Source organism: Chelonoidis abingdonii, chromosome 9 (genome assembly GCF_003597395.2).
Source record: "Chelonoidis abingdonii isolate Lonesome George chromosome 9, CheloAbing_2.0, whole genome shotgun sequence".
In the NCBI taxonomy this organism is placed as follows: Eukaryota; Metazoa; Chordata; order Testudines; family Testudinidae; genus Chelonoidis; species Chelonoidis abingdonii.
This window is the reverse complement of record NC_133777.1, coordinates 66,694,230-66,720,040: the sequence shown is the minus strand read 5'-3', so window position 1 is coordinate 66,720,040 and position 25,811 is coordinate 66,694,230. Positions and strand designations below refer to the sequence as shown.

Genomic DNA, 25,811 nt, shown 5'->3' with positions numbered 1-25,811 from the left:
CAAAAACCGGCAGCATGAGGCAGCGGCTCCCCCTGCGGGAATACGCGGGGACCCGGGCTCCGGAGCGCTGCAAAGAGATGTGTGCGCAGGTGGGAGGCAGGCGGAGCGGAGCGTGGGGTTCGGTTCTGGAAGGGCTGGCGGCGTGGGGTGCAGAAGTAGGGGGCGGGGTTGGGGGCGTGGGGTGCAGAAGGAGCAGGGGAGCGAGTGAGGTTGGCTGCATAGGGAGTAGGGGACAGGGTACGTGCGTGCACGGCGGCTGCACAGAAACGGGGGTTGGCTGCGTGGCCTGGAAAAGGGTAGAGGTTGTGGAGGGCCGCGGGGTGAGCTGCATGGGGCGGCGGGGAAGGGATGTGTGGGCACCCTTGGCTCCCTAGGATGGGGAAGGCGGCGGTGTAAGGTGGCTCCGCGAGGTGGGGATAGAGGGTGTGGGGCAAGGGGGCGTGGCTCCGTGGGGAGAGAGAGATGGGGTGTGCTGTGGGGGGGGTGGCTCCTCTGGGGGAAAAGGGGGGTGGCTTCGCGGGGCGGCGATGGTGTAAATGGGGTAGCTCCGCTGGGGTATATGGAGGGTGGCGTTGGGAGGGGTGGGGGTGGCTCTGCCGCGGGGGACATGGGGGGGTGCATGGGTGCGTGTTGGGGGAGGGGTGTGTAGGGGGATGTCAGCTGCAGGGCTGTGCTGTGGCAGAGCCGGGCTGGTTTCCCGCTGCAGGAGGGCTGAGGGGCAGCTCTCTCCCCTGCCGCTGACAGGCAGGGTTCCTGCGGCCTGTGTCCATACTCTGCCCCCTTCACTCCCTCCTTCCCCCTGGGCTCCTCCCTGTCTCGCTTCTTCCAATTGCCCCCTTTGGCTGCCACACCCAGCGTGTCTGACTGGGTCTACTGCCTGCCTCGCCTGCGTGCTCCCCGCTCTCCCCCAGTACCCTTCGCAGGAGGCAGCAGGTGCGAGGCAGTCCTGTTAGCAGCCTCCTCCTTCCGCGTTTCTCCTCCCCACCGCTTGTCCGGGTGCGCGGCAAAGCCGAAGCAGTGAGTGGAAAGAATTGGTAGCTTTGCCTATAAGCTCAGTTTTCCTCCAAGTCGCCCCTGGCAACCACTAGGAGGAACTAGGGAAAGCTCAGCTGGCTCCTTGCAGGCCCTCTCCAAGAGGCTGCCTATCTAGAATGCTGATGGGCAGCCCATGGGCTTGTCCTATCACTCCCCTTGCAGAGTCTTTGCAGAGCTGACTCACAAACACAATTTAAAGTATGGGCACCAGTCCCTAGCCTCTTGCTAAGACTATTCCTGGAGGGCAGCAAGGGGTGCACCAACACTGAGCACGAGCAGGAGGGTGGGGTAGGGCTGCTGCAGTGGGAGGTGGACTAGTTAGCTGATAATAAGTAAAAAAAAGGCCTGGGTAGGTGGCTCAGGTGGAAAATGAAACAGAGCCCTTCACTCTACTTGCTGGCTTGATCAAAGGCATGGTTGCAGTGAGGATATTGTTACCATTGATGGGTGTTCAGTAACCTATGGGAATTGAGTTCGGTGGGCTCAGTCCATTCCCCACCGAATATGTATCCACAGGACTGAAATCAGCATAAGGAGCAGCATTTGACACACATATAGCCAAGGGTTGAAGTAGTTAGGAAAACTAATTTCTTGAGGTAGCAGCAGAGTCCTGTGGCACCTTATAGACTAACAAACATATTTGGAGCATGAGCTTTCGTGGGTGAATACCCACTTCGTCCCCTGCATCTGACGAAGTGGGTATTCACCCACAAAAGCTCATGCTCCAATACGTCTGTTAGTCTATAAGATGCCACAGGACTCTTTGCTGCTTTTACAGATCCAGACTAACATGGCTACCCCTCTGATGCTTTCTCGAGGTAATGCTTCCAGCTCATCCTCGATGCACATTACCCCCTGTGTTCTTTCTAAAGCTATCTCCCCAGCTTCTTGTACCACCAACATCATTCATCCCTATTTTAAAGTTTAAGCATAACTCCAATCTTTGGAAGCTCACTCAGGTTGTACCAGGCAGGTCTGGGACCCTAGCTCCATGAAGAACATGGGGATAACAAAGGCAAAACATACAATAGTATTGATTAAAAAACGTTAGAAATTTAAGGAGTATGGCCTCACAAATCCCAGAAATTGCTTCAATCACTGAGAAGGGGCATTTGGGACTGGACAAGTCTTCTGAAATCTTGGCTTCAAACATTCAGTGCTGCCCGAGGGCTCTCATGCCATTATGGGCACTGTTCTCCAAAAGCTTAGTGGGGTAAAGGGGATGGAGCAATCCCACACATAGGAACAGAGTATGCTGAGCAGTGAACCTTGGCAAAGACATCCACTAAATTAATATAACCATTTACTCTTTCACATTTGCATCCTGATCCCAGATGCTACTTACATAGCAACTCCTAATCAGCAAGTTGTTGAATCAGTTTCTGACACTCAGCTGGGCTTGTGGGTTCCTGTATACAGTAATTGTAGGGGGGCTGGATGTAATCACTAGACGATTTATCTGCTCACCCAGCAAGCTTTCAACTTTAGTTCCCTAAAGATGTAATCTCAAAATTCGAAAACCAGCAAGGATTGCTTTACCTGATCTCCTAACTCTCACTTCTGTGTCTAATCACCATAGGCCCTCAACAGCAGCCCTAGGGGTTTAGGGACCCCTGCAGAAAAATAGTAACATTTCTGAGAGCCAGCAACACTGAGAACATCAAGGTACTCCTTTGTAACATGATGGTGGCAGCATAAGCATAGCTAATAAATTATGACAGTAATTTATAATCCACCTCCTTTCTCACACAGTAATGGCTTCCAGCTCTTGGCCAGTTGTTCTCTTCACTGTAGTTGTCTCCAACTGCCGTGGAATCTTTAAGGCCAAGTGATCTCACTCCAGCCACAATCTGACCTGCTTCGAGGGGTTTCTTATTACACACAATAGGAAACAAAAAAAGCAATGTCCCATTCTGAATTTTAACCTTAGGTTTTGTATTTTACTTGAGTTTCTTTGCATCACCTACAGTAGAACAGTCTAAGAGCTTTCCCCTGACAGAAACAAGATTTCTAAACCCCTTCCCTGCCAAGTTAAAAGCAAAAACCAAAAAAGACACTTGTAAAAATATTTAATCATTCACTTCTAGATATCAGTGTATTTTTAACAAACATTTCCAATTACAATGCAAACACATAAAGGCTGATAGAATGTAAGAGGGAAATTGGGGATTGATTGGCAAAAAGATTGTCAGTAAAAACACCACTCTTCCCCACAACACCAATTACTTACCTCTGAACTGTCTTGTTTAAACAGGTTTGTGCTTGTATTGGTATCTGCTTGTTTCATTACTGATCCAACAACAGATGATGTAAGATTCTTTTGGACAAAATGGGTTCCCAAATTCACAAAAATAGGCAAACCACCAAATGGCAGCTTCATTTCAGTGATGCTATATACCTGCAATAGCCAAAAGTGCTTCTGGTACGTCTACCTCTAAAAATACTATACAAGTTATATGATACACGTATGTGCAGATTGTGAGGAACCTACACATGACTTTAGTGGCTCACAGTTCCCACAGTCCCCACAGTCAATGGCACTTAATATACTTTAGTCATACAAGCATTTTGTCCTCAGGATCCTCTGGCACTTCAGACTTTGTTTTTTTAAAATTACAGAAAAGCCTTTTACTGCTGAAGATCTTGTATCCAAAATCCAGACTAGACCTTTAAGTACGGATGTGAATTAAAAATCCTTAACTGTCCTGCTGTCTCATTTTATAGATGATTGAAATCGTAATTTATCTGAGCCGCAGACCTAGTGGACTGTCTTGTAGAGATGCAGTATTTGTTTGACAGTGACTTCTGCAGATGATCTGGGAAATGGATTAAAGGGTGAAAGTAAGTCAGTTCAAATAATAGACACCCCCAAGTTTTTTCCTCTATACCAAGCCATCTATTTAATCTCTCCAGATTCTAACTGACACTAATCAGTTTCTCACCTTGTTTGTGAGAATGATTTGTATCATGATTATCAGGCTAACTGCATTTCATCCGCTTTGATCTTTTTGAGCACACCCCCTCTGGCCCTCAGGCAATTCTCTTTTTCTTGGGGTGAAATCGTGTGTCTCTCCTATTCTCAGACCAGGTGCTGGGTAGCAGTAACCTGTGTATCAACTGTCATCATCTTAGATCTGACTTCAGCTGAGGCCCTGCAGTTCTATTCCCTCTGGGGCAATGACAGTGGTAATTAGTGACCAATCAGCTTCCTTAAAGCAAAGTATAATTTATTTCGAAGAAAACCATTTCAGAGTAAACATTAAAAAAAAAACTGTAAAATCCATCCCTACTTTCTCCTAATGCTTACCATTCTGTGAATCTCAGAATGCCCAATTCCTCTGGATTCCTTCCTTCCTTGGTTGCTCTATACAGCCTGTCTGCTTAGATAGCTCACTGATAAGTCAACTCCCCCCCCCCCCACCCCATCACAGGCTTTTTAACTCTTTAATCTTTTGCTCTCTAGTTCCCAGCCTTGCAAAACAAAATTTACAACATGTTGGAGGCTAAATGTAGGATCCCTATGTCTAACCACTGGCCTCCACTGTCCTTTTAGCATGTATGTAGGTATTCTTATCTGGGAAGTCATTGTATTGCAGTACTGCAGAGGTCCCACTAAATTCAAGCATTATAGGCATATAAAACATTCCAATAAGCCAAGTGCAAGTTAGCACAACGCATTCACAAAGGGCAGTCTTATAACCCAGTGCAAAAAAAATCTTCCCCTCACTGACAGTCACATACACAGTGTTCATACCATTATTACATATCAATATTCATTGATCAAGATGTAGCACACAGTATTAATAACTGTAGGACATGGACTGCACTGTCAATCTGATTTTGGGAGCTGAGAGACAACAGGAAAGGAGTTCTTATAGGAGTTTAACATATACTGCTTGAAACAAAAGCAAGTCTGTGGCAGCCTAATATATATCTTACAGTTTTAATCTAAGGGCTCATCTACACTTGGAAATTCAATTTTGATAATCTGTCAAATAAGCCCTAAGAAAGAGCCTTTATCATGCAGGATAGAGCTTATTACTGGATAAAGACTTTTTTGATTTGTGAAAGGCTTGGCTTACAATTCAGACTAAAGTATAGTCCAAATCAACCTGCTATGTGGAAAAGTATGTAATAGCTACAGTGTAAGGGACCCAAAAATTAAGCAAGTCTCTGCCATTCAAGTTTAGTGTACATCAATAACAGGCCTCAATCAGAAGAACGCGGTCTGAAAAATTCAGTACTTTAAAGAGACTATTCTATTTAATGCAAACAAGATTTTAACTTTTATTTTTCCTTTAATGTGGAAGATTTTTGTAATCTAGAACAAGTAAAACTTGCTATATTACATACAAAACCAGAAAACTATAATACAATATTAAAAAGCAGCATACCCACAAGATAATGCAAGTTAGAGTCCATAGCGAAAAAACATCTGTGCTTTGAATGATGATTGCAAATATAGCCTTGTGTGGAAGGTGAACAGCATGAGAAAAAAATAATTTATGCCCCTTTTTATTTCTTTTTAAAGTATAAATATGGCACAAAGGGTTATTTTTCCTAAAAGCTTTCTTCTTTGCACTAGATATTTAGTTCTTGTCTAGTTTAGACCAGGGGTCGGCAACCTTTCAGAAGTGCTGTGCTGAGTCTTCATTTATTCACTCTAATTTAAGGTTTCGCGTGCCGGCAATACATTTTAATGTTTTTAGAAGGTCTCTATAAGTCTATATTATATAAATAAACTATTGTTGTATTTAAAGTAAATAAGATTTTTAAAATATTTAAGAAGCTTCATTTAAAATGCCGATCTTACCAGTTTAGTGTGATCCTTTTCCTTGCTGAGTTTTCCAATGTGCGCCACTGCAGGGAGTGGCTGAGGCCAAGAGCAGAGCCCCGGGCTGGCTGCCGGTACCCCAGGCCAGCAGTGGGCTGAGTGGGGCTGGAAGTCTGAACACCGGCTGGCAGGGGGGCTGGTGGCCGGAACTCCAGACTGGCAGCGGGCTGAGCCTCTCAGCCTGCCACTGGCCCCGCTCAGCCCACTGGTGGTCTGAGGTTCTGGCAGGGGTAAAAGTAACTTAAATTTCTTAAAGGAAATCCAGACTAACATGGCTACCCCTCTGATACTTAAATTTCTTACAGGTACTGTCGTATTACACCCTGTCTCAGGGGGGTGGGGGAGGAGCTCAGGGGCTGGGATGTGTGTGTGGGAGCACTCAGAGCAAGGGGCTGGGATGCGGGGGGATCAGGGCAGGGGGTGGGGATGTGGATGGTGCAGGAGTCACGGCTGGGAGCATGGGGGTGTGTAGGAGTCAGGGTTGGGTGGCGTGAGGGGTTCAGGGCAGGAGGTTGGGAGTGTAGGGGGAAATCTCGGGGGGACAGGGACTTGGGACTGGCCTGGGACAGTCCCGGTTGCGGCCGGGTTACCTGGATGGGTCCCTGCCCCTGTTCCTGTTCCTGCCAAGGGAGCTGTGGGCCAGCTGTGTGGGGGCACTACATCTGCAGGCAAATGGGGGGTGGCGGCAGAAGACCAGGGGAGCGGCCAACGGAGAGGGGGCACATCCGGCTCTTTGGCAGTGGGTCCGTCACTGAGGGAAGGACCAGCCGCTGAAGACTGGAGCAGCAGCGGTAGAGCTGCCGCAGATCGCGATCACGGTTTTTTGTTTTTTTTGCAGCTCGGGGCGGCAAAAACGCTGGAGCCAGCCCTGAAGAAGACACTCCGGCCTGCCACTACCTTCCCCCAGGGGCTGCAGGGACGGCACTTGCCTGAAGTGTCCTGGTGTCCAGCCATGGTGGCGAGAGAGGGGGAGGACAGGCTGGGACGTGGACACCTCCACTGCGCCTCCTGCCGGCCCCTTTCACTTGCCTGACTGCCCGCTGCTTCTGCCACCAACGCCAGCCTGCAGGAGAGTTCCGGCAGCCAGCAGCCCCCCAGCTGAGTGCACCACGTGCTGCGCCCCAGCATTGGCCAGCTCTGGGTTCCAGCTGGGTTTCAGTTCCAGCTGCTGGCCCCTTGCCAGCTGGGGTCTCAGCCACCAGCCTGCTCAGCCTACTGCCAGCCTGCGGTTCCATTCACCCAGGCTGGCGGCGGGCCGAGTGGGGCTGGCGGCTGGGACCTCAGCGTGCCATTAAAAATAGTCTCGTATGCCACTGTTGGCACACGTGCCATAGGTTGCCGACCCCTGGTTTAGACTATATGGACCACTGGGAGCTAGTAGGATCATGACAACATTACAGTACAAAAGTAGTAAAAATCTTACTGAGATGAGAAGTGACTATTATTCAGACTGTTTAAAAAATTTAATTTTGTTAGCACCTACTTAATTCAATAATCTAATGGTTTGGAGAAAATGAATCTTCATTTAAGATTTAATACCCTTGTGCCTTCAGTTAAAGGCAGCTTTCAATGTACAGTGTAAATCCTCAAAGATTTCTGGTGGTTGTGGATGGCCTCTCAGACTGCGTCAGATCTCTTACTGGTACTGGTATTAAGAGTTGAATTCTGGCTCGCAGAAGTGTTGCCTGACTGGGACTCAGAGGTGGAAGGTCTTATGGCAGACCATGCTTAATACTGCTATGTCAAAAACCAGCAGAATGAATATATATAAATCCTTCTTTCTATACAGTAAGGAAGGGAAAATGGGTACCATAAAACTTTTCTGCCCTTTGTCTGCAGGTCACTTTTTGAAGCAGTGTTATGCAAAATCATGCATTTATAAAAGATTATAACAGATTAAAAAAACCCACCCATTTTTACATGTCATTCTTCAGATTTTTCTGATTTAAGAGAATACTTCCTTATTAAATAACTTTTCATAAAAATCCAAATCTGAGGGGGTTAATGAGGGTTTTACAGTCTTCAGTGATTTTACAAAATGCCCATGTTTCACTCTAGTTGCTTCAAGTCCATTCTCTTGTAATGCCTGCAAAGCAGCCTTAAAAAAAAACAAACAAAAAACCTCGATTTAGAGAATTTGAAATGTTTTCAGCTTTGTCAGGAGCTCCGATGTTGCAAATCAATCTTTTCAAAACTTAAAAGTAAAAATGAACATTAGTCCAGTGTTTTGACATAGTACTGTATGATTCAAGATAAAAAAAAAATAGGTAAAAATGTTAAATGAAGTCAATTTATCAGATAATACAAATGTTAGTTTGCTTTCTCTATTCTTCCATTCCAAATTCAGTTAATACTGTTTCACTCACTGCATCTAGTTGATTGGGCTAGAAGACATATCCTTGTGCACTTAATTTTTCAGATATTCTACCTAACCTCCCCCTTCCTTAGATACATTACCTCAAATATTTGTGGACACATCTCCCTTGCCCTAGTCTTTTTCTTCCCAATTTATCAATGTTAATTTCAGCAATAAGTTCTATGATGTGTAGTACAAGGGAGAAATTTATCTGGATTTTAAGTAAGGCTTTGAAAAAGAAAGTAAGAAGATAAGTACTAGAGTAGTCCCTTACTCCAACTAACCTGAAATATTGTCAAAGAAATCCATCAGGTTTGTTTGGTATCATTTGTTTGTTTTTGTAAGTTAACCCATGTTGCTTATCATTCACTCTTTTAAATGCTACCCTCTGCTTCAAAGAGAGAGTAAACAAAACCCAGCAGATTCTGGTAAATGTAGGTAAGAGGGGCAGAGCCACTTTGATAGCATGCTCCCAATATGCTCTATGATTTTCGGAGGGGAAGGTCTGAGACACAGGAAGAGAAGGCATTCCTCACAGCATGCTCATCTCCCTATGCAGCGGATATGTGCCTACGTTGTTTCTACTAAACAAAAATAATTCAGGCTCCTTACTTGCTCTATTTGAAGGCATTTTTGAGCACTGTGTGTTTGTCCAAGGATAGGAGCTCTTGACAGGAGGAGAAGGACTAGAACTATCTTTCTGCAGGACTAAATTTACCCTCCTCTCCAAAAATCCAAGTTAGTAAAGTTGCATCATCTGCCTTCTCCATACAATCTCCTGGCAGGGAGAGTGTCCAGGCTCCACAAACTGCTGCTTCTGGGTGTCTCCAGAGGAGTAATTTATTCTAATTTCGCACCTAGTTCAACTTCAGTACTAACAGATCCCTTATTTACTTGGTGTCTTTTACTGGTACAACATATGTTTTTCACTCAGCTGGTATAAAATTTTGTTCATTTGTCTTACCCTTTTCATTAAAAATTGAGGAAAAAGAAATGTCTTAGAATATTCTATAATTTGGCCTCTCTTCATCTAAAGTATTCATAGAATCATGGGGTTGGAAGGGACCTCAGGAAGTCATCTAGTCCAACCTCCTGCTCAAAGCAGGACCAATCTCCAAATTTTTATCCCAGTTCCCCAGATGGCCCCCTCAAGGATTGAACTCACAACCCTGGGTTTAGCAGGCCAGTGCTCAAAAACCACTGAGCTATCCATCGCCCCCTGCCCCGCCCCCGAAATAATGGAGATATCCTATCTCCTAGAACTGGAAGGGACCTTGAAATGTCATTGAGTCCAGCCCCTTGCCTTCACTAGGTAGGACCAAGTACTGATTTTGCCTCAGATCCCTCAGTGGCCCCCCTCCTCAAGGATTGAGCTCACAACCCTGGGTTTAGCAGGCTAATTCTCAAACCACTGAGCTATCCCTCCCAGCTTACTTCACTGATTAAACAAAAAACTTCTTACCTCCTTGCAGAGATTTTCAATATCGGCTCCAGAAAAGAGTTTGGTTTGAACTGCTAGGTATTCTAATGACACATCAGAATCTACTGGGATTTTTTCTGTGCAAATTTTCAAAATAGAAAGCCTTCCCTATGATACAAGCACATTGCAAAAGACAAAGGACAGTCACTTAGGTACTATTTGTGTTATTAAAAGTATTTGTTTAGGCCTATTTTCTGCCACCTTTACTCATGTTGGCTAGTACTTTACTCTGCAAGTTCTAAACTCACCTATACTACAGCCACAAACAAATATTCTGCTTGTGGCAAACGAGTGCCAAGAAGCAAAAACCCAGTTTACCACACAGTAATCATATGATGCATTCAAGGTGGACAGTAAGACAACATTTTATTGACAAACGAATCATCTTGACTTGAATTCTGAACACTAGCAGTCTGAATGAAAATCTAGCTGGGCTGCCAGGTATCTTACTGGTCTGCAGGCCACTAAGCTATAGTTTTGCGGCAATATTCTCACCAATTGCAACAATTTTTACATCATCTCACGACTTCTTAAAATCATGAATCACTGGATCTTGCTGCCTTTTTTTTCGGGGGGCAGGGGGGAAGGAGGCGGGGAAAGGCTTCTTTTGTACCTTTGTGCTCCCTCCCCTTGGTATAGGCTATCTGAAGAACTTGAATGCAAGATAAAGAAAACCCCAAAAGAATGTAGACTGCTCAACTATCCATGCTATGTTGGTTGGTTGGTGGGTTTTTTTAGTAGGGAGTTGGCAAGATCTCACAGCAATGCTTATGGTTAAGGTTGTCTAATACTTTCCATTTTAAGTCACTTTCTTCAGTTGCTTATACCTTTACCAACATTTTAATCTTTTGGACTGAAATTTCCATGTTTGCCCTCTGCTTCAGGGTGACTTTTTCTGGAAAGTTTCAGAGAAACAGTTCACTTTCCAAGGACAAGTCTAGTACAGTAACTCCTTGCTTAATGTTGTAGTTATGTTCCTGAAAAATGCTACTTTAAGCAAAACAATGTTAAGTAAATCCAATTTCCCCATAAGAATTAATGTAAATAGTGAGGGGTTAGGTCCCAGGGAATTTTTTTTGCCAGACAAAAGACACACACACACGGTACAAGCTTTAAACAAACAATTTAATACTGTACACAGCAATGATGATTGTGAAGCTTGGTTGAGGTGGTGAAGTAAGAGGATGGGATATTTCCCAGGGAATTCCTTACTGCTAAATGATGAACTAGCACTCAGTTGAGCCCTCAAGAGTTAACAGATTGTTGTTAATGTAGCCTCACACTCTCCAAGGCAGCACAAATGGAGGGAGGGGAGACAGCACGGCAGAGAGAGACAGACACACATCGTGTGTGTGTGAGAGAGAGATACGCATTACCCCTTTAAATACACTGACCCCACTCTTAAGTACGCTACTTTTTTAGGTAGTTCAGCAAGCTCCCTCTGTTCTGAGCCCTGTAGTATCCCTCTTGCTCTGTGGAGATGGGGGTACAGGAGCGGGGGATACCCTGACATTAGCACTCTTCTTCCCTCCCCTCCCCACATACAGACACATACACACACAGCTCCAGGGAGCAGCTCCAAGGCAGAGGACAGGAGCAGCACATGGCAGTGAGGGGAGGGACACCTGAACTGCCTGGTAATTGTGCACAGGCAACTTAGGAGAGCTGATAGTGGGGCTGCTGGTCTATGCTGGTTCCAAGCCTCCACCAGCTCCAAGAGACTGCTCTTTCTACAAGCAGTGGACAAAGCAGGTGGATACCAAACAACATTATAACAGAACATTGCGCAACTTTAAATGAGTATGATCTCTAATTGATCAGCAACATACCAGCGTTAACCGGGACGACTTTAAGTGAGGAGTTACTGTAATATAAGCTGACCTAAGCACAGGCAATTCAGGCATTTGGAAGTTAGAGAGTGCCAGATTTTGCAAATATATCATCATCAAGCATTCAAAAGTCAGGAAGTGCCAGAAATGCCTGTGCCCTGGTCAAAGTGTCTGAAGGGTGTACATTTTTATATACATTTAAATGATATTTTATAAACCATGCTGCTTTCACATTTATTTTAAAAGCTAGAAATTTAGTAGTTGATCTTCAGTGCAAACAGCTACACACTCTTACATACATTATAGTACTATGCCTCTTTTTCTTGCTAAGAAATAGTATATCTACCACTTCACACCTCTATTTAAATTTGTGTACAGATTTATAATGCATTACCTTTTGATCTGGAGGTGGAATATAGATGATCTTGTCTAACCTTCCAGGACGCAACAAGGCATCATCCAACTTGTCTGGTCTATTTGTTGCAGCAACTATCATGACATCTTTGTTCAAAACTTCTTGAAACTCTATCTGAATGAGATTATATATGCAGCCAATTAGATGGGTATACAGTGTTTTCTATGCGTTAGGCTACAGGATAAGTATAATTTAGAAGCGTAAACTAAGAGGAGAAAAAAAAAAGGCAATACAAAGAATAAATGCATATATCCATATGTAGTCACTTTCCTTTCCACTACAAACATTTCTACTTTGTGTAGGCCAATCTACCAATATGTAATACAATAAAGAAGAATCAATATCCACTCTGGTAATGCATATGGAACTTTCTTGTGGTCAGAGTCTAGCAACATTGTGAGTGTCAGGTTGAGTGCAGAAAAGACGTAAGACTGCAGTATCATACAACATTTTCAAGGGTTTATATAACTGTTTAAAATGGCAACAAATACTAAAAAGTTTATTAAAACGTATTGTGCATTCATTATAGCAGCAATAAATCTGACGCCACAAACTGGGAAGTCACAGAAATTTACAGTGATGAAATATATACCCAGTAATGGAGAATAGGTGACTATTAGTTATTTACATAATTCCTTAAATGTAATCAGGAATAGTTTAAAATAAATGTTTAAATAAAATTAAGATCACATGCAATGAATAAAGGTCAGCTTAGGTAGTTAAAAGCAGAAGACATGGGGACAGAGCAATTGCAAGTTAGTAAAAGAAGACAATGCTGTCAAAATGCTCTAGTGAAAATTTCAGAGACAGAACTCCTACTGAAAAAGGCAGAAATGAAACAAAAGAGGATAACTAAACAACAAGGGGTTAATAATGTACAAAGTCTGCCGCTCTAAGAATTCAGAATCATGATATTCTAACATGCAGAGGGAGTAAAGGAGAAGTTTTAAAGGTACTCAGAGGTTGTATATCACAAAAATTGAGGGAGAGAAAAAAATTACAGATGAAAATAAAGGAAACAAAAAAGAATGAAGCATGTGTAAGGATAACATGGTAGTTACCGTATGCCAGAATGGGGGTGAGGATGTAATCCTACCACCTTGAAATCCATTTTAACAGCATAGCAGAAGCACGTTAGCTATCTCCAATGTTGTATGTAAAAGAACATACTGGATACTATCAAGTAGTTATCAAACGCAGCAGAAAGGCAATGGTTTAATCTGTGAAAGCCAATCGTTTAAACTTCTGGAGCACTTTAGCAATAAAAAGGAACCTTCTTCCTATATATGCGAGTGTACATACCTGTCTCTCCTTTTCGTTTTGTTCTTGACAATCACCTTCAAACTGTAATTTATTTCCTCTTCTCTCTGTGACTTTAATGCCAACACCATCTAATTCATTAAGAAGGACAGAAAGAACTTTCTCTGGGGCACCATGTCCAGTTTTGCAGGCTGATCGAGATCCTAGGATAGAATCAATCTCATCCAGGAATATTATTGCTGGAGTATGTGCTCTTGCTTGGCGAAAAACCTTTTATAGGGTTCATAAAATTAATTTAAAATGTTGTAATGCATGTATAAGTTCCACCATGTCAACTGAAAACACTTGTTATATATTTTCTACACTTCTACTTAAATAAATATTTATTTAAAATGAATTAGTTACAACACTCAGTGGAGACCAATCTGGTTTACATTTACTGTATAGCAGACTCTAGGTGCCTAATCTAATACTAAGATCAACCAAAGAACAAAAAGCCATACACAATAGGTAGATTAAAGAAATGAGTTTGAAATATAACTTAGGGACATATGCTCAGCAGATGTAAATGGTAATAGCTCCTCTGAAGTCAATTGAGCTGTATCTGTTTAGACCAGATGAGAATCAGGCCTTAATGTCTTAAAAAGCAAAACATAGGAGTGATTATACAAAAATAAGGAAATTGTACATCATATGTGATTAAAAACCAAACCTGAGACAAAATCTTCTCTGAATCTCCAACATAAGGTGAAAAAAGGTCAGCACCACTAACAGAAAGAAAGGAACAATGGCAGCTTGTGGCCACAGCCTTCACCAGAGTGGTTTTGGCACATCCTGGTGGTCCATATAGGAGAATACCCTTTGGCTGAGACAGTCCCATCCTCACAAAAGCTTGAGGAAACTTCATAGGCCACTCAATACTCTGTAAATACAGAAAGGATGAAACATTTGCAGTGATGTATCTAGTGACACATTAGCCAATAAAACTACTGGTCACAGCACTACTCTTTACCTTGCTGTATTACCACAGTTGAGGTCAACGGACATACTCCAATTTGACCCTCTTTGTTATACAGGAGACAGGACAGTGGGTAGGGCATTCTCTGAAAGGGCACATTGGTTAACTCTGGAACTCATTTCCCCTCTGGTCTGGTCTGAAATAGCAAAGTGTATAGACTCTCAAGGGTTGAGGGTAGCTGGAATGAGATGGGTATATGCTGCTGCAGTAACTGCCCTCTACTGGCTGATGTGTTAATTTTCTATGGTATGTTCCTGGGCGATATTTTGAGATTGTAAATTGAATTACTCACAAGGTGCTAGAGACTGTGTATAGGCAATATTAGTTTGATTTAAGAAAACACAAAAAGGTGCTTTAATATTTTTAACTAATTAGGAATAAAATTTTAAATAGGAATTAAAGACTGACGCAATTCCCATAAGAAAACTTTTCAATTCTGCAGTGTATAGAACAGTTTGAGGTAGGTGGCAGAAATTATAGTTTTGTTTAAATGTGCTCTGCACTTTACCTGTTTTAACTTTAATTTCACATCTTCAAGACCACCAATTTGTTCCCAGGTAACAGGTTTAAAGTCAGTTAGTCCAACACTGCTTCGAAAGGAAGATGGCTGAATCTTTTTAAAAGCTTCATGGAAATCTGCCATGTTAATCAACATGTGACCTGAATCCTGAAGAAATGCACAAAGAACAAATAAAAAAAGGAAAGCACTGTTTCTTCCTTCGAATCATTAATAATTTATATAGCTACATTAGATGTCCACAGCATTTTACAATATGCCAAATGTAACTGACAAAGAAGAGAGCCCCTGTCTTAAAGAGTTTACGTATGACAGACACAAGTACAAACACATACCAAAAAAATAGTGTGCATTCATTGTGGCTGGATACATTTTTTGTTATGGCACAGGGACGGACACATCTGAAAGACACTGATGTTTGAGAGAGTATCTTTGCTTCTCTCCTGAATCTACTCTAGTTCTGCCATATGGGACTCTAGTGAGGGAAGCTGTTGATAAACCCGGGGTTTAGGGTCACTACATACAGGATTCCTAGCTCCCTCAAATATGAGAAAAATGTCCCCATTTACTCAGGTATCTGTTCCAGAAAATACAGCCGAATGCATTTAGATCAAATATATGGACCAAAGGCATTAACATAACCCAGTCACTGTCCAACATTAAACAGTGTTAAATAATGTCTAGGGTTTGGTATACAGAGACCTCAGCCTGTTTAGTACCCTGGCACATAGTCCATTAAAAATCCTTTTAACCTTTAATAAAAGAAAGGAAAAACAGTTAAAGCATTTGAAATGTAAAATATTATATAAGGCTTTCATTTTATCAGTGTCTCTTGCTCCCTTTACTTTTAGCTGGAGAAAGTCTTGAAACGGAGAATCCCTTTTTTTGCCATTCTTTTAGATATCAAATATGACAATAACTGTCCTTTTGGATAAAGAGGAGTTAGTTGAGATGGACTGGAACTGCTGTTGTTGAAGTTGGATTCCACATGGTGTTTGGGATTTAGCTGGAGCTGGTAGAGGTGGTGATGTCATATAGGTCCCTGTCTCTGGCCTGGATCAGGGTCCCAGGAAACAATGGGGATGATAGCCATTATGGTAGCGCTTGTTCTATAACTAATTTTTTCCCTCACAGAGTCTCTTTCTTTAAGGCAGGGTTTCTCAAACAGGAGTCGCCCCTTGTGTAGGGAAAGCCGTGGATCACTGCCAGTGGGAGCCGCAATCGGCCGGACCTGCAGACGGGGCCTACACAAGCGGCGACCCCTGTTTGAGAAACTCTGCTTTAAGAACTTACAAAAGAAATTGTGTGCAAAATAGCCCATCTATTCATTATTTTGTCCACCAATTAGGCCACTTTCTGACCCACCAATTTTGGTCCGCTGATTTCTGGTTTCATACTTTTCTTGTTTACCAGGCATGATCTTAATACAGTCCTTGAGTCACATCTGTAGGCCTTTTTGTTTGAACTAATTCAGTCTGTTTCCTATTCATAATTTTTCCCATCAACACCTGTTGTTATAAGCTACTGTGATCGCTTATGAATTTTCATGTACTTTTTAGAGTTATGCTCACAAAGGTAAATTTGTAGACCCAATCATCACATATCCCCTCACCTCAAACATTCTATAGAATACAGGCTTGCAAAAATCTTGGATGATGGATCCATTTTTCATCCTCAGTTTATGCTAAATTTCATCGAAGGCCAGGCTGATCTCTGGTCTTGTTCAGTGCTCTGCATATTCTTCTTGTCTACATTAGAACACTTTGTAGCCATAATTCACCACCAATGCAGTTCCTCAAATGACACCTGAGGTAGACGCTTTAAGGTAAACAGGACTCGGGTGTTTCCTATCATGTCACCTAAAAATGCCCCACATGAGTCCTGTCTACATTACTAGTACCTTTCACTGCTGCTAGCACCCAGTGGTGACTTAGGGTTACCAAATTTGATAGTATAGCCAGAGGTTCTCACGACAAATTTTTTGGTGGCCTCAGAGTGTTGCCACCAACTCTTATTGGTGGCCGCTGTTAAAATTTTAACTGAAATTCCTATTTAAGTTTAGGAAAGTCAGAAATAAATATGCACATATACATGTCCAAATCATTCCAATTTATTTACATGGGGATTTTTTGCAAACTCAATAAAAATAATGTACACTTGTCTCTATTCTTTATTGGAACTAAAGAGAACAGAAAGACAAATACGGCGCTTTGCATGTTCTTGTCTTTTTTGTTCTTGTTTATTGTGTGTTTTGGGTTGCTTTTTTAAAGACTTGCTAGCTAGTAAGTCTGTTGCTGTGAAAAGTGATATTAACCAACATACAGATATCACTTTTCACAGCACAAGACTTACTCAGCGCTGGCAAGCCCAGGGACAAATGAAGCCCTGGATGGGGAGGTGGGTATGATGGCAGAGGGGCCCCGAGGCAACGGGGAGAATGGATGAGGGTGCTAAGAGGGAATGTGGAGGACTCCAGGGAAGGTGGGGACTCATTAGCAGCCTGTTCCTCCAGCATGTCTCTCTCCAGAAGGGAGCAGGACCCAACTCCTGCTGGCAGCCTCAAGGGAGGGGCTACTGATTTACCCTGTCCCCCATCATTGTCCAGGAGGCTGTGACCACAAGAAAAGACCCTGGTGGCCGCATTTCAAAAACACTGGCTAGACATAGCTCTACAGACAGAGCATGAATCTGAGGGACCATGTATTCTCTATATCATAGTGAAGAAATTCAGCATAGGGCTAAAAGCCCCACTGTCTGCAAGCTATTGGACCTTCTTCCCTCCCTCCAGTGGAAAGTCTCCTGCAGCCTGGCAAGCTACCCCCTATATCATGTTTGCTGAAGTCTACAGATATCATAATAAAATGAAATAAGCTGCGCTTTGCAGAGGAGCCATCAGTGTACACAGCACAGAGACCAGCAATTTGGTTTATTTTTTCTTTGACCATCTTTTGACAGAATGGCTGCTTCTGTCAGGGCTACCGGGCTCAACTTTATTTTAATGACCATTTTAAAATTTTTGTACAGGGATTGATGATGATGGAGGTTCTATAAATAAAATGTTCCCCTGTTATCACCATCTGGGGAGGAGAGTAAAATACACCAGCATCTCCCATAGTTTCTATGATTCCAGAGATATACTGGATCTCCATCTCACAGAAGCACTCCTTGACTTCTTTTCTGACCCTCCACTCCATCTTGATGAACAAGGGAGCAATTGAAGCCTTTCCTCCCCTTCTCCTAGCAGTCCTGACTGAGGAGGAAGAAAGATTAACAAATAATGCTTCCCTGAGATCTGTATCTACAACATCCCAGAAATATTACTGCTGCACCACGGGCATTTGTAACTGTTCTCTGCAGGCCAATGTCATGTAATATTAGACAAACAAAATAAGTCTCTGTTTGTGCAAACCACAACACAAACGACTACATGGTTCACCTTACTAAGAAACAGATTTTTATATAAATTGCTTGTAGCTTATGAAAGAAACCTTAGGTGGAAAAAATGTATAGAATTTACTCTTCAATGAAAAACTGACACTCTCTGCCATGTACAAAACTAAAAAGCTCATGGAGAGAATAAAGATATTCCACATCACCTTTTCATTCAAGGAGATGGCAAGTCACTTGGTGATCGGATTGAAAGACAGTAGCAAAGCTTATAATTACATCTATAACACGTTTGCTAGCTTATTTTGAATATTCTCATCCCTGAATTATTCATTTTATATATTAGAGTGATATTAGTTGGGAAAAGTGATAAATGTGAATAATGACATCTTTCTTGTTTAATCTGACTCCTTACCAAACAGCTGTGGAGAACAGCCTGCATAGCAGCTTCTCTGCAGAATGCCGTAAGATCAGCTCCAACATATCCAGTTGTCATTTCTGCTAGATTAATCAAATCAACATCAGTGGAAATAGGCATATTAGAAGTAATCAACTGTAGAATAGACCTTCTCTGTTTAAGTGTTGGTGTCCCAATGATAACCTAAAACAAATACAATAAATGGAAATTTATCAGTGTTTTGCTATTTTTCTCTCTCTCTCTCTGTGTAGCCCTAGATAAGTCACTTATGTTGTCTCTATTTTAGACTCCCTCATGCAAATTCTCCTCTTTTTATACTGTTTCACAAGGGATTAATTAATGGCTCTATAATACTCTGAAAATATATAGCATGATACAAGTACTTGTCATTCACACTTACTTAATTTTCCAGGTTAGTAGCATAGATGTTTTACAAAAGAATGCCACCTAGTATCTAAAGTCATATTTGAAAGATTAATCAAAAGGAGATTTAATAGTGAAATAATCACTTTCTTGCAACATAAGAACACAAGAGGCTAGTGATAATACTTTTCTATTTAAAAGCTGTACAAGACACACATCAGATTAAAAAAAATCATGGAGAATGATTACTCTATGCCTTGTTAAATAAAGCTAATCTCTATATAATTAAGTAACACATGGAATAAACAAAGAAAATATGATTACACGAAAAAGGACCAACAGGCCTGTAAGTATAAAATAAAACTGAGTAGAGAAAATGTGCATAAATTATTGAAAACCTGCTAAAATATAACCAATCAAACTGTATTTCACTTGTTAATAATGCTGTCAAATCCTGAAAATTTAGATAAAAGTGAATGCAGTATGGAAGAACTTACCAAATTTGAATGGACTGGCATAATCTTTGTGAATTACTTATTTTAGGCCATGATCCTAGACTAGACCCTGGCATCGAGTCTGTTGCAGGTTCAAGGTTTTAGTGAGTACACAGACAGACAATAAAAGGAAACAAGGAGGCACCACTTTGCTGACTGTATTTTTTGTCAATTTGTTTTGACAACTGTAAGTTAGTATTTGATGTCTGATATAGATCTAAAACACAAGCAAAGGTGGTATATTTTGTAAAAATAATTAAGTTAGTACATTAACTAAAATGAGCTCTCACTATAGTGCTCTGCTATTTAATCTTTCATGAAAGGGGCAAAAAGTGTCAATTCTGTGTGTGAATTACAAAGTGTGTGTGTGTGAATTAGCATGGTTCCACCTGTTCTTAGAAGATTTTAGAATTACCTGTACTAGATATGAACATCACCAATTTATGCACAGTCCAAAGACTCCCTAGAATATAGTACTTTTAAATTTTAGAAGTAGATTTAGTGCTTATGAAAGGTGCCACATTGACAGAAGTTAGTCTTGTCTTTCTTAATACGTTATTGCTAATACTGTCTGCTCTTGCTACTACTAGCTCAGCTCATTTCTTGCGGCCAGGTCTACCCTAGAAGTTTTGCTGGTATAACTCCTAGTGTAGATACAACTTATACTGGCAAAAAAGTGCTTTTTGCAGTAGAACTTATACCAGTTCAGCAAGCAAAATGATGAATACCAGCAAAAGTATTTTTATGCTGCATAACTGCATGTACACTAGGGTTTTTGCAAGTACAGAAATGTTGTTAAAATAATTCACAACTATAACCAATTTTGTAATAATTTGAGTGTAGACCTAGCCTCAGTTAATCAGGTTTCATTTGCATGGCATCTGATATAATAGAGCTACTAATTCAGCAGGCGTCCATTGAGATTTCCTTTAAAGTAGGGTATAGATTCAGACTATAAAGACACTGTGATAATTCAGTCTAATCTCCTGTATAACACAAGATTCTTACAGGATTTCCCTGAATTAATTCCTGTTTGAACTGAAGCAGCTCATTCAGAAAAATGTCCAATCTTGATTAAAAAATTTCCAGTGATGGGAGAATCCACCACAACCCTTGATAAATTGTGTCAATGGTAAATTACCCTCATTGTTAAAAATATATGCCTTACATCCAGTTTGAAAGTCAATTTCCGGACACCGGATCATGTTATACCCTTGTCTCCTAGACTGAAGAGCCCTCCCTGCTTTTTTTTTTTTTTTTTGCCACGTAGAAACTTATAGATGGCAATCACCCCTTAACCTTCACTTTTTTAAGCTAAATAGATTTAGATCCTGGACTTTATCACTATAAGGCATATTTTCCAATCCTTTAATCATTCTAATAGCTCTTTTCTGAACCCCTTCCAATTTATTAACATCTTTCTTAAATTGTGGACACCAGAACTTCAGTATTTCACAAGCAGTTGCACCGGTGCCAAATACAGAAATAACTTCCCTATTCATACTCGATATTCCTGTTTATACTTTGAAGGATTGCATTAGCCCTTTTGGCCAATGTCACACTAGGAGTTTGTGTTCAGCTGATTATCTAACAGGACCCCAAAGCCTTTTTCAGCCACTGCTGCCCAAGATAGGGTCCCCATCCTGTAAATATGGCTCACGTTCTTTATTTCTAGATATATAATTTTACATTTGGCTGTATTAAAAAAAACTCACAGTGCCTGCTTGTTTCCATCTTATCATACGATCCAGAGCAATTACCTGTCCTCTTCATTATTTATCATACTCCCAATCTTTGTGTCTGCTGCAAATTTTATCAGTGATGATGTGAACCAATCCCCGTGAAATCCCCCCTACAAATAAACCTAACTGGCCATGATTCCCCATTTACAGGTCTCATAATGTAATTGTCAGTTAGTCAGTTTAATCCATTTAATGTGTGCCATGTTAATTTTGTATCATTCTAGTTTTTTAATAAAAATGTTGTGTGGTTCAGTTAATGCCTCTGTTTAAGTACATATTTAGTATATAAACCTTTAATCAATTATTTAAAAAACAAGAAGGGGCAAAAAGGTAACTTTTTCTTCTCCTTTGTAGGTCACTGATCTACAGTGAGAAATAGGGCATCAAACCCGATCAGCCGACATGACACCGCAGAACACCACTAGGCCCTTTTTCATCGATTTTTCAATAGCAAAATGACAAATGGTGTTAAGAGTGTCAGAAACAAAACATGAGGAACAGGCAATGCTCACCTCTCGGTCAAATCTACCATGTCTCCTCAGTGCAGGATCTAAGGCATCAGGCCTGTTTGTTGCTGCCATGATGACCATCTCATTTTCACTGCCTATGCCGTCCATAAGAGTTAACAATTGAGCAACAATACGATTTTCAGGGATGCTGTTTGAACTTCCCCGTTTAGGGCACAAAGAGTCAATTTCATCAATAAAGAGAACGGTTGGTCCTTCACTGGACAATTCCTTGCCTTGTTCAAAAACTCTTCGCAAATTCTCTTCACTTTCTCCAGGCCTTGAGCCATATATAGCTGGACCACAGATGCAAAGCAAATACGCCCCCACTTCCCTTGCAACTGCCTTCACGAGAAGAGTCTTCCCCACACCTGGAGGGCCCACCAACAGTACTCCCCTAGGGGCAGAAAGACCCAACTTCTTGAAGGTTTTGGGAAAATGGAAAGGCAAAACAATCATCTCTTTCAAAGAGCTGCCCAAATCATCCATTCCTGCAACTGAAATTTTTGCAGTGTCCTTTGACAAGTGTCTGTACCATTCTAAAGTGACTACTTCTTTAATGTTTATATTAGTTTTGGGAGCAATCAGGCCAGCTTCTTCTGAGGAAGCATCTACAGCCAGTATTTCAACACATACCACTGGATTTCCAGGAATTGGGGCAGCAGTAACAACATGGTGAAGAGAAACATACACATTTCTCAGCAGCTCTTTGACCATCTCCTGTAGTGTTGCTTCTGGGGTGGATTTTTTCAGGGTAAGGTTCTTAAGGACCACTTTCACTGTTACTTTTCTCAACTGGTGCCAGGCCAAAAGCTTCAAGTGACTGACACTTAGCGTGAGACCTTTCAACTTGCTTGCAGTTAAACCTGAAGTTTTACATTTCAGATCAAGCTGCAGGTAACCATCAGCCAAATCATTTCTGGGCCAGGCGGTGCACAAACAGCAGCCACCGGGAACTGTGATCCTAAGTGGGGATCCGAGTCTGGCTCCCAGAGTGGATAACGTGGCAGGTCCCATCCTGCATCTTTGCGTGCCTTCGTCCCCTGGGTCTAGAGGGAGCAGCTTTAGGAGAGCAGCCGCCATAGTCGATACTGCAAAGTGATGACGGCAAACCACGTGCAAACTGAGCCCCCTCGCCAGCACAGCGGGCCGCCGACGTAAGGGCGAGGATCTTACGCGTGCCCGGCACCCTTTGGCCAAGGGCGCTCACTCTCCGACGCGACCCGCCCACCCTCGCAGGGAGCTGGCCATGGGGCGCTCCCACCCACACGGAGGCTGCACTGGTCCCCCACATACAAGGGAGCCCCCAGCCGGGCACAGGCAGCTCGTTGCCTCAGACCGGCCGGCCTCTCCCCACGCCTTACAGTCCCGAGAAGGCGGAGCGCCCCCCCCCCTTATATCGTTATAGGCAGGAATGGAAGAGCTCAGTGGGTTCTCCGGAATCAAGCGGCTGAGCAGGTCTCTCGCAGAGAGGAGACGAGCCCGGCGCTAGCTACCGGCAGCTCACTAGGGCCAGCAGAAAACTAGCGTCTACTTCCTCCCAACTACTGAGCATGCGTACTGTCACCGGCTCGCGCATGCGCCGCACTGCGCCGCCGCAGGCTCAACCCTGCTGGGGAGCAGTCGCTGCGCACTTGGGGGGAGGGGAGGAGCATGCCTGCGTGTACTGCCGTTTAACGGTCCCACCGCCAGGGCTTCCCCTGCTTCTGAGTTAAGGGCGCTAACGGGACTTCCGTCTCCGCTTTGCTCCCCTATTGGCTCCAAACACGAGCCCTGGCACGCCTGTACCCATCCCCCCCGACAGTGAGAGACGGACCCCCGGGGACTGTCTCTCCTCCAACGTGCCCCGTGCATCGACAGACCTCATCCCTAGCGCCCCCCCGGTGGGGATCCTGTGCCCAGAGCGCACCCTCTGCCCTGTAAGAGTCGCCTCAGGGAGGCAGTTCCTGCCCTAATGCGCCGCAGGGCGAGAGCTCGTCTCCACCCTTCAGTGGGGAACTTTGTGAGTGAAACACCCCTTCCTGGGGTTAGCCTTCAGCCACTTGCAATGCCCCATTAGTCTGTCCCTCTGCACTGTGGAGAGCAGGCAATGTACTTACCAGCATCTTCGCTCATGGTTTCTGTCTGGGGCAGAACAGCTTTAGTTCCAGCTTCAGGGAAGTGGGAAGCCACCCAGATGTCTGGAAGCTGAAGGTAGAGGTAAATAGTACGTCATAACCAGTCCAGTAATTAATAATGCAAAGCACATGACATATATATTAAAGAGAAAAAGAATACATACCTGACTAGGACATAACTGACTGTTTAGTCAGGAAACTGACAGTTTAAAGGGAATTGATTCATAGGTCTTAGGAAAAGGTATCTAGGCTTGAAAAAATACAAACTAAAATCATGCTCCTGAAAACTTCAGTCTGTCAGTAGCTCCATAATGTTCAATAAGGCTACTTTTGTGAGTAAAGATATCTTGCAGAAATGGGGCAGAAAATATAAAACAATATTTAAAGAGTCACCTCACCCAAATGCAGGGCCAGATAGAACCCAGGAAATGGATTTGCAGCATATCCTAAAGGCAATCAGCACTGAAATTCTGCAGACCTCCTCTGTTACATGGGAATTCTTGATGGAGAAAGTCCTGTACTGGCCCAGTCCTTGCTGAACCCAGTGACTAAATCCAAAGTAGCTTCAGTGTCCCTGGATCAGGCCCTCTGAATAGACCTGCCTCAGCTGACTGTAAATGTTAGGCAGGAACGTAGTATGAAAGGTGATGGCCAAGGAAGGAGAGGTACAGCATCTTCTCCCAGTTATTGTGAGAAACCAGGAAGCTTTCCCCTTCCAATTAATTCTTACTTGAGTAGTCTCACCTATTCTCTCTTGTACATTTTTCTTTTTCAGTTCCTGATCAAATCCTCTCATTTGTCTTTATCCTATTTTCTGCCCCTCTTCTGTCTTTTTGTATCAATTTGAGCATTTTTTCATAGCAGACTTTTCAATGCAAGTATGTACAAATATTTTTTATGTTGTGCAGACCTACTACTTTAAAAATAAGCCATTTTCTGCGAGTCCAATTGCCAGGTTGGCAGGCCAGGCACTGTCTGAAGCTTGCATTCAAAGAGATAGTATTTTTAAGCCCATATTTTTTAAAAAAATCCTTTTTGTGTTTTTTTCTGAAGGAACATCATATTTGAACATGAACTTAACTTTGAGTCCATATTCAATTAAGAAAAACAAACAAAATATTCTATTTAAAAGGGCAACAGACCTAGCTCTGAGATGGAGAGATTTCCAAATTGGCAGTGGCAGATCCTCTGCTTGGTGTTAAAAGGTTGTGTTTAGGGAAAAAAAGCATGTTTGAAACCAGGCGCTGTGGCCTATGTTCAAATATAGTTGCTCTTTAGAACAGACTTCTTGTAACATCTGGAAACTCTGATTTCTGATGACAAAGAAAAACATCTGCAAACCCTAATCTCTAGTGGCAAAGAGTTCCAAATAACAATTGTTAAAATTGTTGACTTTGGCTGCTATTGATTTTAGTGGGAGCAAGGTCAAGCCCTTACTTGTTGATTTTTGAATGATGTGTGCATGGATGGGACGCTTTATTTGTTTCCATAAAAATTTTATTTTAACACCAAAAATGCATGCATAGCTATACTATGTGGAAAACTGGGTAATGGGAATTACATTCAGTAAATAAAACAATAGCATAATGTTTTATTTATATTAAAGAGTCTAGAAAAGGAGAAAGAGAAAATAGAGACGGAGAGAAAAGATGGGAGAAAATCCTCAACTAACCAACCAACCAAAAACAAAATAAAGAAAAATCCCCTCATTTGTTGCTGTTCCCATACTGTAAGTCATGATAGTTTGGGATTTTATTAAAATATCTATATGCATATATCGACAGATAACCAAGGTCTGTCACTACCATCCGCTACAGTTGTGTCTCATCTATGGTCCTTAACCAAGATCAATATCAGTGTGACTGCAGCTCCATACATGACACACCTTATGAAAAGAGGAATCCTTGGTCTGTGTCCTCTGAGGAAGACTTTTTAGATGAGGGTTGTTTCCTTATTTGGGATGGCCTATGAAAAATCTCCCAAGCAATGGTATAAGACTTATGTAGCCCTATTAAAACAAACTTTATTAAAACCAGAGAG

At 42.4% G+C, this 25,811-nt stretch overlaps 1 protein-coding gene and 1 long non-coding RNA gene across 4 annotated transcripts; one reads left to right on the top strand and one right to left on the bottom strand.

Moving 5' to 3' along the window:
• Positions 1-7,312, top strand: LOC142047329 (uncharacterized). The gene is made up of 2 exons (XR_012656564.1): positions 1-89; positions 6,708-7,312. It is a non-coding gene; the product is annotated as an uncharacterized LOC142047329 (long non-coding RNA).
• On the bottom strand, positions 3,090-23,185 carry AFG2B (AAA ATPase AFG2B). Of its 3 annotated transcripts, XM_032790588.2 has the most exons (9): positions 21,661-23,185; positions 18,547-18,732; positions 14,736-14,894; positions 13,922-14,131; positions 13,252-13,479; positions 11,929-12,063; positions 9,688-9,813; positions 7,780-7,967; positions 3,090-3,851 (listed from the first exon to the last, which is right to left on the bottom strand). In XM_032790588.2, the coding sequence occupies exons 1-8, from the start codon at positions 22,735-22,737 to the stop codon at positions 7,815-7,817; spliced, it is 2,274 nt and encodes a 757-aa protein (XP_032646479.1). In that variant the 5' UTR covers positions 22,738-23,185; the 3' UTR covers positions 3,090-3,851; positions 7,780-7,814. The 3 variants fall into 3 exon arrangements, with proteins under 3 accessions (XP_032646479.1, XP_032646480.1, XP_074925767.1); XM_032790589.2 differs by lacking the exon at positions 7,780-7,967 and having other exon boundaries at positions 21,661-23,090; XM_075069666.1 differs by lacking the exon at positions 13,922-14,131 and having other exon boundaries at positions 21,661-23,090.
• Positions 23,186-25,811: the final 2,626 nt, after the last annotated feature.

Bases quoted from the DNA above. Each gene is read 5' to 3' on its own strand.
- AFG2B (XM_032790588.2), bottom strand. From the start codon at position 22,737: ATGGCGGCTGCTCTCCTAAAGCTGCTCCCTCTAGACCCAGGGGACGAA. The intron at 14,132-14,735 runs GTAAAGTGCAGA...CTGTATTTACAG, and splicing joins TGAAATTAAAGTTAAAACAG to AGTATTGAGTGGCCTATGAA. The intron at 13,480-13,921 runs GTTTGGTTTTTA...ACCCTATAAAAG, and splicing joins CAGAGAAGATTTTGTCTCAG to GTTTTTCGCCAAGCAAGAGC.